At 37.4% G+C, this 15,772-nt stretch overlaps 1 protein-coding gene across 3 annotated transcripts in view; it reads right to left on the bottom strand.

The window, feature by feature from the left end:
• The window catches only part of ANO4 (anoctamin 4), a 416,845-nt gene that overhangs the window by 184,337 nt on the left and 216,736 nt on the right, over positions 1-15,772 (bottom strand). For all 3 annotated transcript variants that reach the window (XM_045062224.1, XM_023257365.2, XM_023257364.2), the window contains exon 7: positions 12,834-12,992. In XM_045062224.1, coding sequence (XP_044918159.1) covers positions 12,834-12,992 — 159 coding nt within the window. The remainder of the gene's footprint in view (positions 1-12,833; positions 12,993-15,772) is intronic.

Here is a 15,772-nt window from a genome sequence, read left to right as displayed (position 1 = left end):
GTCTCATTTCACAAGCAGACCAGGGCACAAATGGTTAAAACTCACCACACTGTGGCCAGGGACCAAACATTGCCCACAGCAGGCAAAGAGGGCCTCTATGGATGACTGGCCTGAAGGACAAAACAGCCAAAACACAATAGCGAGCACAAACACTCCCTGAAGCGCCATGCCCTGGGCACCACGTGACCTCTTTCATAAGGTCATTACTTTCAGGAGCAAGAGACATAACTGGTTTTTTGAACACAGAGAAGGCAGAGACTTAGACAAAATGCTAAGATGGAGGAATTTACCCCAAATGAATGAACAAGGCCACAGCCAGAGATCTAAGTGAAACAGATATAAGTAACATGCCTGATGGAGAATTTTTTTAATGTTTATTTATTTATTTTGAGAGAGAGAGAGAGAGAGAGAGAGAGAGAGAGAGAGAGAGAGAGGAGGGGCAGGGAAAGAGAGAATCTCAAGCAGGCTCTGCACTATTAGTGCACTGCACTAATAGTGCAGAGCCTGATGGTGAGCTCATGACCTGAGCTGATATCCAGTCTGAGGCTTAACCAACTGAGCCAACCAGGCACCCCCTGATGGGAGAACTTAAAGTAACAATCCTAAGGATACTCACTGGGTTTGAGAAAAGAATAGAAGACATCAGTGAAACCCTTACAACAAAGATAAAAGAGTTAAAAAAGAATCAATCAGAGAGGAAAAGTGTAATAAACAAGATTAGAAACAGGCTTGATGCAATGGAAAGGAGCAGAGGAACGATTCAGTGACCTAGAAGATAAAATAATGGAAAATAATGAAGTTGCACAAAAGAGAAAAAGAACAATTCCACAACATGAGAATAGACTTAGGGAACTTAGTGACTCCATCAAATGTAGTAACATTCACATTACAGGAGTCCCAGAAAAAGAGAGAGTAAGAGGAGGGATACAGAAAATTTATTTCAAGAAATAATAGCAGAAAACTCTCCTAATCTGGAGAAGGAAACAGACATCCAGATCCAGAAAGCACAGAGAACTCCAACAAAATCAACAAAATCAGGCCAACACCAAGACATTTTGTAATTACATTTGCAAAATAGAGTGATAAGGAAAAAAAATCTTAAAAGTAGTAAAACAAAAGAAGGAAATTTTCCTTACTTACAAGGGAAAATCCATAAGACTAGCTGGAGATGTCTCACCAAAAACTTGGCAAGTCAGAAAGGAATGGCACGATATATTCACAGTGCTAAATGGGAAGAATCTGCAGCCAAGAATACGCTATCCAGCAAGGCTATCATTCAAAATAGAAAGAGATAAAGCGTTTCCCAGACAAAAACTAAAGGAATTTGTGACCACTAAACCAGCCCTGTAAGAAATATTAAAGGGGACACTTTGAGTGCAAAGGAGAGACCAAAAGTGACAAAGACAAGAAAGGACCAGAAAAAAAATTTCCAGAAACAACAACAAAACAAACAACAAAATGGCAATAAATACATATCTGTCAATAATTATTTTTAATGTAAATGGACTAAATGCTTAATCAAAAGGCACAGGGTATCAGAATGGAAAAAACAAACAAACAAAAAAAACACAAGACCCATCTATATCATCTATATGCTATCTACAAGAGATTCATTTTTTCTTTTCTTTCTTTCTTTTTTTTTTTTTTGAGAGAGAGAGAGTGGGTGAGCATATGCCCTTGAGTCGGGGAGAGGCAGAGGGAGAGACAGAATCCCAACCAGGCTCCATACTCAGTGTGGAGCCCATCACAGGGCTCCATCTTGTGACTGTGAGATCATGACCTGAGCCAAAATCAAGAGTTGGACACTTAACTGACTGAATCACCAAGGAACCCCCAAGAGACTAATTTTCAACCTAAAGCTTGAAAGGTGAGGGTGTGGAGAAACATTTATCACACAAAGAGAGGTTAAAAGAATACTGGAGTAGCAATGCTTGTATCAGATAAACTATTTTTGTTCTTGTATTGTTTTTATCCTGCTTTAGTCTCAGGGTAGTACTGGCTTCATGGAATGATTCTGAATGTGTTCCTTCTATTCCATTATTTATAAGATTCAATAAAGATTGTCATTTTGAAAAAATGTTTGGTAGAATTCACCAATGAAACCATGTGGTCTTGAATTTTTCTCTGCTGGGAGATTTTTGATTCCTAATTCAACTTTCATTCTTATTATTGGTCTAAGAAGATTTCCTATTTCTTGGATCAAGATTGATGATTCAATCATGGGTGTGTGTGTGTGTGTGTGTGTGTGTGTGTGTGTGTTTAGGAATTATCTGTTTTTATTCCCCTAAGTTATATGATTTGTTAGATATCATTGTTTAGACGAATCTGTTATCACACTATGTATTTCTCTAGTTATCTGTTGTGTTGTTTCTTCTCCCATTTATCATTTTTGTTTTTGAGACTTCTTTTTCTTAGTTGATATAGTTAAAACATTGCCAATTCTATTTTTTTTTTAAACTGATAATTACTTTCAACGTTATGTTATTTATTCTGGTCTCTATTATTCATTTGATTTTTTTTGTTATTTCCTTCCTCTAATAAAATTTAGCTATGTTTCTTCTTTTTCTAATTCCTTGTAATGTTTATTTGAATTTTTTTGGAATTTTTATAAAATTTTATTTGAGAGAGTGATATAAAGAAAGAGAGTAGAGGGGCAGAGAGGATATGAGGAGGGGGCAGAAAGAGAGAGAGAGAGAGAGAGAGAGAGAGAGAGAGAGAGAGAGAATCTTAAGCAGGCTCTGTGCTCAGTCCGGAGCCTGATTCAGGGCTCAATCCCATGACTGTGAGATCATGATCTTAGCTGAAATCAACAGTTTGATGCTCAACTGGCTGAGCCATCCAGGTGTCCCTGAACTTTTTTCTTACTACAAGCACTTATAACATAAATTTCACTCTAACATCTGCTTTTGTTGTATCTCTTAGGTTTTGCAATATTATGTTCTCTTTTTCTTTGGTTTTGAGACATATTTTGATTTGCCGTTTGATTTCTTACTTGGCCCATTGTGCAGTAGTGTGCTGTGTAATATTTACATATTAAATATTTAATATTTACATTGTAGATTTTCCAGCTTTATTTTACTGTTGATCTTTAGTTTTGTACAACTGTGAATAGAAAATATACTTTGTATGATTTCAGTCTTCTTAAATTTGTAATACATGTTAGTTCTCTTTTTATGTGATTTAATCAGGGGATTCTTCTCTGTGTACTTGAAGACAATGTGCATTCTATTTTTCTTGGATGGAATGTTTTATGTAGATCTTTAGAACCATGTATTCTGAAGTATGCTTCAAGTAAAAAATGTTGTTGAAAAAATAACTTTAACTGAGGTTACTTGTTTAAAAGAAAGCATATCAGAGGGGAGGTGGGGGGATAGATGAAATAGATGAAGGAGATTAAGAGTATACTTGTCTTGATGAGCACTGAGTAATGATGTATAGAACTGTTCAATCACTATTTTGTACACTTGAAACTAATAACATTGTTAACTATCCTAGAATTAAAATAAAAAACTTAACAAAAAAACAATGGTAACCCCTGAAAGACACTGTTATGGTATGAATGTTTTATGTCCCCCCCCCCCCCCAAATATGTTGAAAGCCGAGTGTGATGACATTAAGAGATGGGAGCATTTGGAAGGTGATTAGGTCACAAAAGTGGAGCCTTCATGAATGGCATTAGTGCCCTCATAATATAAAAGATCCCCCAGAAAGATAGTTCACCTCTTCCGCCATGTGAACACACAGTGAGAAGGCAATGACTATGAACCACAAAGTGGGGCCTCAGCAGGCACCAAATCTATTGGGTTGCTTGATCTTGGACTTCCCAGTCCCTAGAACTGTGAGAAATTTCTATTGTTGTAAATCATCCAGTCTGTGGTATCTTGTTTAGCAGCCTGAATGGACTAACACAGGCCTTTGATGTTCACAGAAAACCTGTTTTCTTTGCTCTTTGCTTATGATTGTCCTTAATTTTCTTTTCTCTTCTCCTCACCCTGAGACCCTTGGTAATACTACTTGTGACATAAGAAAGTGGAGATTATTAAGTAAAGTCTAAGTCTCTCTTTTAAGGCCAGAAAGCACTAGAGGACAGGAATTTGGATAGTTCATTTTGTCCTGAAACTCATTTATCTTAGACACTCATCCCCATGGATTTTAACTGTGAAGGAAGGGAGGAGTCCCTGGTTCTCTTCTCCTCATATCTCAGTGCTCTGGATCCAGCATCTACAGCAACTAGCTGGATGTGGACACAGAAAAAACAGAGGTGAAAAATAGAAAGGGCAGGAAGCCTGTGGAGGCAGAGAACATCTGAGTGAAATTAGAACTTTAAATGGAGAAATCACTGCAAAATTTTCCCTTGAATAGGGGTAAAGCAACACCGAGATGGGCAACAGAGTACAGGGTTTTTAAAACTAGATTAATTTATAATTTCATTCCCTGATTAATCCAAAACCAAATCCTTTGGAAGCAGACAAATACCTGAACCTTGACAATTCTAAACTTGTTACCTAATGTATTCTGAGTTTTTCCAAGGGCATTAAAGATAACCATTAATCTCATTAATGTATATATGCATTAGCAACATATGGTCAGCAGACGTTGCTATTCCTGATGGTTACATTTTAAGGGATTTGTAAACTATATGAAAATTTTTCTAAAGTTTGCCTTGAAAAAGTATTTTAAAAATGTGTTAATATACTTTATTTAGCTGGTGTAACTATAATGATGATAATATTTTAAATGCTTAATATATGACAAGTATAGAGATATGCACTTGATATGAATTATCTCATTTAACTATCATAAGAGCCAGGGAATATATCTCATTAGTCTCATTCTGTAGATAAGCCAACTTCCCCAAGAATACACAGCTTTAATGGTGGAAAAAAAATGAGCACTCATAACATCTAGCCCCAGATTCTTAACCCACTCTATTAGCTACCTACAACTGTATAACAGATTACACCATGAATTTAGAGGCTTAAAACAACATGCATTAGTGATCCCAGAGTTTCTGTATGTCAGAAACCCAGGCACAGTTTAGCTGGCTTCTCTGCTGTGGGGTCTCACCTGGCTCCAGTACAGCTCTTGGTTAGGGCTACAGTGTCATCAGAGGCTCAACTGAGGAAGCTCCTCTGGCTGTTGGCAGAATTCATCTCCTTGTGGTTGTGGGGCTGAGGTCCTGGTTCTCCTGCTGGCTGTCAACCAGGGGTAACTCAGCTCCTAGAGGCCACCTCATTTTCCCTTGTACCTGGCCCCCTTCATAGACTATCTTGCAACATAGTAGCTCATTTCCTCAAAGCCAACAAATGAGTCTCTAGTGCTAGTTGGCCAAAATGGGGTCTCATACATCATAACATAATCACAGAAGTGGCTTCCTACTACATTTGCCATAGTCTATAGGTTAAAAGCAAGTCACAAGTCCTGCCTGCATTCAAGGGGAGGAAAATATACCAAGGTGTGAAAACCACAAGGCTCACTGACTTTAAGGTCTTTCCACCACAACCACTAGGCAAGTAACAGACTGGAAACATGTTTGTGTCACCTTCTTAATTTTTTTTTCAAATTTATATATCATCTACAATATTTTAATTTCCTATGTTTCCTTAAATTGGTTCATTCTTAAAATAATTACTCTATAAACTTTTATAACATAGGCATACAGGGAAAATCAATATTACTTTCCATAAATAGAAGGTAAAACCAAAGCAAAATAAAAAGTAAGGTAATATAAAAAACAAAGATTTACACTGTACCATGTGTTTACCAATATGGGCTCACTTAATCCTCACACAGTTCATGGTATCATCCTCCTTATTGAAAATATGGATGGGGCCCCTGGGTTGCTCAGTTGGTTAAGTGTTTGACTCGATTTCGGCTCAGATCCTGATCTCAGTCATGAGATCAAGCCCTGTGTCAGGATCCACACTCAGTATGGAGCCTGTTTAAGATTGTCTCTCTCCCTCTCCCTCTGACCCTTCCTGGATTGCTCGTGCTCTCTTTCTCATAAACAAACAAACAAATGGAAGCTGAGTTCCAGAAAAGTGGTAAAACATTCAAGACAACACAGCTTATAAGCAATTGTAACAAGATTCAAATCCATGGCTCCTGGCAGCCAAAATACACAAGAGCTACAGTCTAGACAGCACCCAACTGCATAATGAATCCCAACTTTCCTGGTTCCTTTTCCTTCTCATAACTCTGCCTGTCTTCTCAGTCTGTCTCCTAACTCTGCAACCCTGAGATCCATCTTCAAATACCATAAATCAACACAATGTGAGAATGAAGAGCAAGTATGCTCAGGTTTTAATCCTAGCTTTATCTCTTATAATGGCCTTGTCATGGGGGGGGGTAGTTATTGCTTTGCCTCAGTTGTCCCATCTATAATATGAGGATGATAACAGTAGGGGATTAATAAATGCAAGAGTTAAAATTTCAATACTATTTTTACCATAATCTCAAAGAAAAGTGTCCAAGATACCTAACCTTGAGTGCTGTGTATGTGTTTATTGCAGCTAGGTTTTCAATCCTTCTAGAGGTAACTAAAAAAAAATTTTGACAGGGGCGCCTGGGTGGTGCAGTCGGTTAAGCGTCCGACTTCAGCCAGGTCACGATCTCACGGTCCGTGAGTTCGAGCCCCACGTCAGGCTCTGGGCTGATGGCTCAGAGCCTGGAGCCTGTTTCCGATGCTGTGTCTCCCTCTCTCTCTGCCCCTCCATTCATGCTCTGTTTCTCTCTGTCCCAAAAATAAATAAAAAACGTTGAAAAAAAAATTTAAAAAAAATTTTGACAGAATGCATTATTTTGCAGTTTTTTGTTTGTTTTTAAAGATTACTATAATTAATCTCTTTGTGGGGGGCAACGTCCTTGAGTAGCAGTGACAGGATGGAGTCTTGTGCCCAAAGCAAAGGGGTGGACTTAGCTAAGAGCATGGTCAGTATGCCCTTAGCACCAGAGAGAAGGTTGCCTTTGTGGGCACAGATGCAAGCAAGTAAGTCCCTGTGATGGGAGGAACTTGTAGTCATTCTTTTCTTATTGCTTCAAGGACATTGCTCTGTAAAGTCTTCCTTCACTCTTTTACATCAATTTTGCCTCTCAAGTAAGTGATTTCTATTAGCATGAAAACATGCAGTTATTTCTCCCATCTTAAATAGAAAGAACTCTTTCTTTAAAAAATTTTTTCATATTTATTTGTTTTTGCTAGAGAGAGAGAGAGAGAGAGAGAGAGAGCGAGCGAGCAGGGGAGGGACAGAGAGAGAAACAGAATCTGAAGCAGGCTCCAGGCTCTGAGCTGTCAGCACAGAGCCCAATGCAGGGCTCGAACCCACGAGCCAAACTGTGAGATCATGACCTAGGCCAAAGTCAGATGCTAAACTGACTGAACAACCCAGGTGCCCCAGAAAGAATTCTTTCTTGACCCAACTTCTCACTGCAGTTACCACCCCATTTCTCTCTTTTGAAAGAACTGTTTATATCTGCTCTCTCCACTTTTCTCCTCCTACTCTTTCTGACCATATTTTGCGCATGATTTCACTTCCACCTCTCCAAAGAAACATCCCCTGCCCAGTTTACCAAATCCCACCACGTTGCTAAATTCAATGGTTAGCTTTGGTCCCGATTTTAGTCCCTATATAAGCAGAAATTGACTCAATCTCTCCCTCCTGAAACACTCTCCTCCAGGCACCACACCCTCTGGGTTCCCCTCTGCCTCCTTTCAGCTGACTCCTCTATCCTCCAAATTCACAGCATGGGTATGTCCCACAGCTCAATACTTGGATCTCTCTACCATTTGCAGTCATTCCTTTGGTAACCTCATAACAAAGTATATCTCCCAGCCAGAGCTCTCCTGTATTTGAGACTCTTCTGTCCTATTCAACATCTCCACCACTGGGACACATCAAGCTTAACCTGCCTATGAGAGGACCCACTCCTCTCTTCATTCCTGTAAACAGCAACTCCTTAAATGGATAGCATGTAACAGATAAACAGCCTGTGACTCTTCTCTCTTACATCCCTCATCCAACCTGTCCAAACTTTCCATAAGGTCTCCTTTCTACTCTTCTCAACATCTCTGCTGTGTGCTTGACCAACCCACCATCCTCTCCTTCCAGGATCCTTGCAACAAATCTCCTTAACTCATCTCCCTGCTTCTTCCCTTGCCATATCTCCCCCTTCCATAGTCCAAAATCACCAGGCAATCCTAGTGACTCTAATAAAACAGAAACCAGATCTTGTCATGCCTCTGCTCAAAACTATCCAAGGATGTCCTTATCACTCAGAAAAGCTAAAGTTTCCCAGTGACTACAAAGGCATGATGTCATCTGGCTTCCACTGGCTCTCTGGTATAATTTTTCTTACTATTCTTCACCTTGCTCAGCAACTCCTGTCATCCTGGCCTCCTCACTGTTCCATGAACACACCAGGGAAACTTCTGCCTCAGGGCCTTTTAACTTACTGTTCTCTTTTCTTGGAATAGAGGCCTACCCTTGCCAACTTCTACAAAATTGCAAGCCTCTTCTGAAATTTTCTGCTTTACTTTCTTCCCCATAGCATGTATTGACATTTTATATATATTTACTTATTTATTTTGTGCTTAAGTTCCAACAGAAAAGGGCTTTTTGTCGGTTTTATTTACTGCTGAGTTCCTAGTCCTCGAAGCAGTGCCTGGCACACAGGAAGTGTGCATATTTGCTGAATGAATTAACTATCGTCGAAATGTTACGATTTACCTAATCATAGTTATTTTGTAATGACTAATGAAAGAAGTTTTCCACCATGTTCTGTGTGACTCTAAAGACAAAGAGTGCTTCATTAATACAACTACTCCTCACACATTCCGAATAATTCAAAAGTCATCCATGATTTGATTACTTACATGAAGGAAAAGATAAACTTATTGATAATAATCATTTCAAAAATAGATACCAAAGGGCCAACAATGGACATTTAATTTGAAGTTAAATGTAAAGTGGAAAAAAATGTCTGAAATAGAAAATGTAAATAAGTAAATATGAGTTTACCTTTAAAAAGGGATTTCTTTAAATAGCCACTAAGAAGCAGATCATTTGGGCTCAATGATACTTTATTTGGGAACTTTGCTGTGAATTGCTTTCTCTAGGCTAATTTGAAAGATGAGTTACAGAATATTAAAGACCCAGGGTGCCAAAAGCAAACACTTAGCTGCTGACTAATCAGGCAGGGGCAAAGTTTTTAGGAAAGATTAAATTTGACTGTGTCTTCACTTTTATAATGAATTAAAGATTCTCCTAGTTGTTTCTTGAAATTCAATGTTAAAAGAGATTGCGATTATCTTACTGTCAAAATGTTCAACTACAGAGCCTGTCTTTACCCATTTGAAAGCAAAAACCTTGAAGTCTGTGAAACATGTTTTCTATAATTGTTGGACATCATGACACACAGCTAATGAAGAAAACATTAACCATAAAATGTATTTAGTATTAATCATTTCAGACATATATGGATTCATAGTAGGCTTTCTGGGTTTCCCTTTTTTCTTTTCTACCTCGAACTAAGTTCTTTGTATTCTTCATAAAAGAGTAAAGTAACTTCTGGAAGATGCAATAGCTATTAATATTATTGTCTCTCTGTAGCTGTTTACAAAATGATTTAAATAAGGGTGCTTTTGATAATTTCTAAATCTAATAACACAAGATAGATATAGGTCTATTTTTCAACCAAGGGACATTTTAATTATTTGTGACAGGGAAAAATTAATTTATCTACAATTTCCTACTGCCTCCCAATCAGAGGAGAACCTGTAAAGGCCCTCTTGCTGAGTCTGCTGAGACCATGAGAACACAAAGCAGGGTTAAGAGGCTGAGTTAAAGCCCATTGGGCCACATATGCAAAGGGTGTGGGCCTTTCGAATTGTTTCAAAAGGAAAGAGTAGAGACAGGCAATGGGAAAGGCTGCTTAGAAAAAAGGGTCCACCTCTTGCACTGTTGGTGGGAATGCAAACTTGTGCAGCCAGATTGGAAAATGGTATCTGGAAAATGGTATGAAGGTTCTTCAAAAAGTTAAAAATAGAATTACCCTATAATCCAGCAGTCGCACTACTAGGTATTCACCCAAAGGATATAAAAATACAGATTCAAAGAGGTACACGTACTCCAATGTTTATAGTAGCATGATCAAAAATAGAAAAACTGTGGAAAGAGCCCAAATGTCCATTGGCTGATGATTAAAAAAAAATGTAGTATATACATACACTATGGAATATTATTCAGCCATCAAAAGGAACGGAATCTTGCCATTTGCAACAACGTGAATGGAGCTAGAGTGTATTATGCTAAGTGAAATAAGTCAGTCAGAAACACAAATACCATATGATTTCATTCATATGTAAAATTTAAGAAACAAAATGGATGAACATATGGGAAGGGGGAAAAAAGTGAGGGAAACAAACCATAAGGAGCTCTTTACAATAGAAAACAAATTATGGGTTGATGGAGGGATGTGGGTGGGGAATGGGCTAAATGGGTGATGGGCATTAAGGAAGGCACTTTTTGGGATGAGCACTGGATGTTATGTGTAAGTGATGAATCACTAAATTCTACCTCTGAAAACACTATTACACTATATGTTAACTAATTAGAATTTAAATAAAAATTTGAAGGGAAAAAAACCCCAAAAACATAACAAGGTTCCAGAAAAAGGAAAACCTAGATGTTGGTAGTGGATAGAGGATTGTGGGGGTAAAGAATAGGAAAGCTGCCACCCAGAGAGGAAGTTCTGGAGGGAAAAGGAGAAAGAGATATTTACATAAGTCTTTATAAAGTTTTCAATATGGTAAGATCACCTTTTTTCTACTGCTATTTCTTCTAGTATCCATTAAATAAATACCTAGCTATTAAAATTTGGAAAAATTATAACCAAAAAAATTACCTTGTATACAATCATATAGCAATCCTACGGCACACCACATCAGCATAACTGGGTAACAAAAGTCAGAACAATTCTCTGCTGCATGCTTTAATTCTAATAGATAAATACTATAGCATACATGATATTTAAGGAGACACATATGAATTTTGCCATCTCCATAGTATTGGGTATTATTGGAAAGTATTGGGTTTTTTGTGTTTTAACCACTAAGTCATAAAATGGCATTAAACAGGGAGGGGGACAAAACAGAAGAGACTCATAAATATGGAGAACAAACTGAGGGTTGCTGGAGGGGTTGTGGGATGGGGGATGGGCTAAATGGATAAGGGGCATTAAGGAATCTATTCCTGAAATCATTGTTTCACTATATGGTACCTAATTTGGATGTAAATTTTTAAAAATAAAAAATAAAATTAAAAAAAAAAAGACCTAGGCATAAAAAACCCCAGGAATGGAGAACATAGCTATGAAGCTTAAAATAGAAATCACTCAGTAATTGAACAAAGCCACCTAGTTTTGATGGGAATTAAGACTTTGACAGAGTCAGAATAGACAAGAAGGATTTTCATTATTTAGGATCATGTGGAACTTCACATTTCTTTATATACAAATTCTGAATATGGAAACAAATTCTGAATAAGGAATAAGAATAAAAGGTGAATGATTTTTAAGGATAAAAATACAGTTGTCTCAATAAGAACTTAAAGAACAAGATTTATCAAAGATATGTTCTATGGGTATAAGCAAAGATTTCCTGAAACCCCGCCAAAGTGGAAAAAAAACACAACATATTTAATTCTGTATGTTGTTCTGAGGAAACCTCCAACCGAGACAGCCTTCTGAGTAACCCGGATTTACTTACCTGAGAATAAGAACCTGTTAACTTGAGGCCACAATTTCCATCTTGCCATTTTTCTAATTCTCTTTTTGGAGACGCTCAAGAAAAATACTACTTCTGTTTCATAAATGCTCACAAGTTCAGGTCAGTCTAACAGATCTGGAAAAATCCCATTTAATTGTGTCCCAAGATCAGGATGCAACCCATATATACCATATAGAGAAAAATCTGGATGTCTGATTTCAAAGATCTAACCCCTCAGCCTTGAGGAGCAGAATCAGAAGCAAACATTTTTAACTGCCAATATGTTCTTCTTATTGACTTTGAAAAGCTCCAGAAGCTTTGCACAATGTTTAAGGAAAATCTAAGAAGAGTTACATAATCCAGCTAACAGGGCCAAGTTTTCTAAGTGTGCATGGTATTTTGGGGTATTCAATAATCTCATTGTGGTTTATTGTCAGAGGCGTGGCTAGGCCTCTTGTATTTTACTAATTTGTTCCTTAATACTCCCTATGCAGAGAAGGAAGGAAAGAACAAAACACTGGTAAGGTAACCCTTGAGTTATAGAACGTGTTAAAAACCTTGAGTTATAGAACGTGAATGCCTCTTAAAACTGGAATCATTTTCTAAGCTCCAGCTGTTTTTGGCCAAATCAGTCAACAGTCTCTCCTGGTAGGTGAGGATACCCAAAATCATTATGTTTCCTGAAATGTAAAAAGAGGCTCCAGAGTGGAATGATTGCATTTTATCCAAAGTTTTCTTACATCCACGCAATAGAACCTTCCATTCACATAGAGAAACAGTGGATGAAGGAAGTCAGGGAAATCAAAAAACTTTGAAACAATTCATTTAATTGGAATAGAGTATTTTGATTTTCTTGGAACCTTTTGGCATTAAAATGCTCTCTAAGGCAAACTGTGCTTCGAAAAACTAATTATTGGAACCTTCCCCAAACACTGCAGACTGGCAAGTCTGACCAAATGAAATGTTCAGTTAACATAATGAACAAAAACATCATGGCTTATTTCTTAATTGCCTCTCGATATGAATAGACGCCTATTTGTGTTTCTTCTCACCCAAGCAAACTATTTACCTCTTTCTCCATTTGTAATCCTTCTGCTCTAATATTTCTTTCAAATACTTCTCTCTTTTCAGTCTGTGGGTTGGATTTTCTGTACACAAGAATATAGTCAATTCGACACTTTCCATCTCTGAAGTAAAGTCCATTTGATTTGTTTTTTTCCGGCACTGTCTGCACACAACGAGAAAGGAACCAGTTTAAGACACTCATAAAAATGAGTCTGCGGTGAGAAATGTTAAAGAACAATGAAAAGTAAATGAATTTTTTACTGTTTTATCAAGACATTTTTATTAATGAAAAATGTAAACAGTAGAATGTGGAGCAACCGAGAATGATCACACTCTAAAGGTGAGAGTGGAAATTGATATACTTATTCTGAAAAACACACTGGCATTAAAAGTGAACATTTGATGGGGCACCTGGGTGGCTCAGGTCATGATCTCACAGTTCGTGAGTTTGAGCCCCAGGCCGGGCTTTGTGCTGACAGTTCAGAGCCTGCAGCCTGCTTCAGATTATGTGTCTCCCTCTCTCTGTCCCTCCTCCACTCGTACTCTGTCTCTCTCTCAAAAATAAACAAAAACATTTTTTAAAAAGTGAACATTTGCATAACATACAACCCATAATAAGAGATATCCTTATTAAAGCAACTGGGAGACATGTATATGACTACAGAAGCACTGTTCATAAGAGTAGAAAATAAAAAACGTGAATCAATTCAAATGTCCATGGACTGGCAAATAGGTAAATAAATTGCAGAACAGTCATACAGTAGAATATTATACATCAGTAAAAATGAATGAACTATAGTTCCATAAAATATGGAATCTTAAAATTGTATTGACAGAAAAAAAACCAAGTCACATAAGACTTCATGCTACATGATTTTTAATAAAACAAAAATAAAATGAATCTACAAAGAAGCTGTTAAGGCTATAAATGTGCATGATAAAGCTATTTTTAGAATAAGAGTATGAAAAAACCAAGAATTTAGGAATATGGGACTTTTGATAAGGTAGAGGGAGGAGATTAAAAGCAGCTTTGATGGTTTTAGTATTATTCTAGTTCAATGTTTCTCAAAATTTTTGCCCACTATAAGAAAAACATTTTGCTTTGTGATATCTGTATACATACATAAACATAGAAAGGATCTGAGACAAAAGTTTCACAAGACAATACTTACCCTTTCTACTTACATACATGCTAATATTAATTTTCCATTCCCTTAAAAATAATTGAAGTTAGTAACCTAGTTGTAGATTTGAAATTTGAAAAATGACCATTCTAGTTCATATGTTGGGTGGTAGATTAAGGTGTTCATTTTGCTATTATGCTTCAAGACTTACAAGTAAGCTACAAATATTATTTTGTAGTGAGTACACATATAAAAATTAAAGAACAAAACAGTAGGTATAATTTTCATCAGGCTTCATGGGCTTGTTGTAATCATGTACAATGCTGAAAGAGACCATCAATTACAGGGTGGTTAGGCTAGAGACAAATTTCTCAGGCTGATAGATTTCAAAAACATGTCTGTGAACCTACCAAGTGGAAATGGGGGAAGAAGAGTTGGCTGCCTTTTCTGTAGGTCACAGTTTACATCAGTTTTTTAATTTTTTTTTCAACGTTTATTTATATATATATATGTTTTAATTTTTTTTCCCAACGTTTATTTATTACATCAGTTTTCAAATAGTGGTATATGGGAGGCAAACATGCCAGACTTCCAAGGTCATTGCACCAGACTTCCAAAGTCACTGCTAGAACCTACATTCTTGTACAAATGCCATGCATACACCCTCATGCAAAAGGGAAAATATCAGCCAGGAGGGATAGAAATGTCACATCACTTTGTCTTGGTGCAGATATTTTCAATTGATGACCGATCCTTACTATTTTTTTTTTTTTTTGGCTTTGCTTTAAGAAGTACTCAGAAGTCCACCCAAATAAGCACTTTCTTAACAATTATTTGCCAAGTAAGAGAGAACTACTTTGTAGATTTAGCATGTCAGCATCTGCCTGCAAAAACAAGATTTCAGCATGGCATCTGGAGCAAGGTTTATTAGCAAAGCCTTAACCCTCCTGGGACTGTTTCCTTGTCTGTAAGTTAAGGAGAGGAGACTAGGTCTTTTGAGATCCCTCCTTTATGCCACATCATGGCATTCAAAGTAACTGTGTGAATAGATGACAACAGAAAGAAGTTTTTTTAGAGAAAAACAATACAGGGGCACCTGGGTGGCTCAGTCGCTTAAGTGTCCAACTTCAGCTCAGGTCATGATCTCACTGCTCATGAGTTGGAGCCTCGTGTCAGGCTCTGTGCTGACAGCTCAGAGCCTGGAGCCTACTTCGGATTCTGGGTCTCCTTCTCTCTCTTCCCTCCTCTGCTCATACTCTCTCTTTCTCAAAAGTAAATAAAAGTTAAAAAAAATTTTTTAAATACATGGATGGTAGCATATGGTGTTTGTAGGAAGAGGTCCAAGGAAGCTTGGTAGAAATAAACAGTTTTCCCTGTTCAAAGGTGTCATCCTGTCAAAAGTTAACTGGCTCTGGAATAATAAAAACAGGAGGAATATGCAGTAAATAAATGATTCTGATTCTGTGTTCCTATTACCTATGCGTATACAAAGCTAATGCATATACAAAGAAGATGTTAAACTCCACTGAGGTGCAATATGAACAAGAGTGAATGTCCCTAACAAAAGCCTTTTCTTCCAAAATGACATATGAACAGATGGATCTATTAACAACTGCAATGAGTTTCCAGATTACATAGGCAAGTGGCAACTCAAGGAGGCTTTGGACAACACAATCTACTGAGAGCTGGTCTATTCTGTGTCACTGTTCTATGCACTGGGGGATGTATACAAGGAAGTCCTTTCTTGTAAGGCTTTCTATCTACTAGGGACACTCAGAATGAAGATTATCACAAAATGACAGGTAGTTTCAAGAATCTC

The sequence above is a fragment of the Felis catus genome, chromosome B4 (assembly GCF_018350175.1).
Source record: "Felis catus isolate Fca126 chromosome B4, F.catus_Fca126_mat1.0, whole genome shotgun sequence".
NCBI lineage: Eukaryota > Metazoa > Chordata > Mammalia > Carnivora > Felidae > Felis > Felis catus.
This window is presented reverse-complemented; position numbering and strand designations above follow the sequence as displayed.